Source organism: Habropoda laboriosa, unplaced genomic scaffold (assembly GCF_001263275.1).
Source record: "Habropoda laboriosa isolate 0110345459 unplaced genomic scaffold, ASM126327v1 scaffold387, whole genome shotgun sequence".
Taxonomy (NCBI): Eukaryota; Metazoa; Arthropoda; class Insecta; order Hymenoptera; family Apidae; genus Habropoda; species Habropoda laboriosa.
Window position 1 is genome coordinate 578,391 of NW_017100510.1, and position 898 is coordinate 579,288.

Consider the following 898-nt stretch of genomic DNA (forward strand, 5'->3'; position numbering starts at 1 on the left):
TCTTCTCGGCGCACGAGTTTCTGAAGACGAAGCAGGCTCTGCTAAGCGAGCGTAATTTATAACGATAAGGCATTTTTTCGTTGATAAAACGGACGCCGGCGATATAAAATTGCGATGTCGTTAAACTCCTTCAAGTGGGAAAAAAACGTTGAAGGTGTTGCCGGTAAATGACAAAGACAGAGTATTCGCCGCAAAGGACGAACTACAACTGAACACATTACGCCACTCTAGCGTTGTCGAGTCATGGTGGGAGAAGCCACGTGACCCCGGTAAAAAATGATTCAGTTTCGAAAGCAACCGGTGATCGATTTAATCGTGATTTTCATTCAATAAGCAGGAATTATTAATATGTTTTGACTGTGGTTCAAACTTGTTCTTGAGTTATGACTCCTTAAATTTTTTACACCCAGAGACACGATCGAGGTTCACGTGACGGTGCTTGGTTAAACGGTTATGTCACACAATTTAGACGAGTTTTGTTCCAGATTATAATGTGTACAGAAAATAAAGATCAATGGTTGGTGTAAGGAAAATGTTTGTAAGGAAGAAAACAAAATATCAATTTTCTTTGTCTTTACACACAGATTTTTCGAATGTTTATACAATTACATTAATTAGCAAGGTTTGGGATATTTTCTTGTAAATGGAAATTCTTCGCGTAGATGATATGGGTTGTAGGGATCATCCACATAATAATGCCGTCGTTTCCAATAACGCGTTACCATCTTATCCAATAAAGCAGATTGTGATGCATTACAGAAAACATGCTGCTTGAGTTTATGTCTCTTTCTGGCACTTTTTTTCCACAATTTTCGATTACGTGCAGTACGAGTTCTGATCCATATTCCCCTGTTATTAAGTAAAATGCATTATACAAAATATTAATTAATAGATATTA

The 898-nt window shown here is 37.3% G+C and overlaps 1 protein-coding gene across 1 annotated transcript in view; it reads right to left on the reverse strand.

Moving 5' to 3' along the window:
- Nucleotides 1-576: 576 nt before the first annotated feature.
- Nucleotides 577-898, reverse strand: part of LOC108576320 (39S ribosomal protein L35, mitochondrial) — a 1,248-nt gene continuing 926 nt past the window's right edge. Inside the window, exon 4 of the mRNA XM_017939282.1 lies at nucleotides 577-861. Within this exon, the coding sequence (XP_017794771.1) occupies nucleotides 615-861 (247 nt within the window). The 3' untranslated portion in view covers nucleotides 577-614. The remainder of the gene's footprint in view (nucleotides 862-898) is intronic.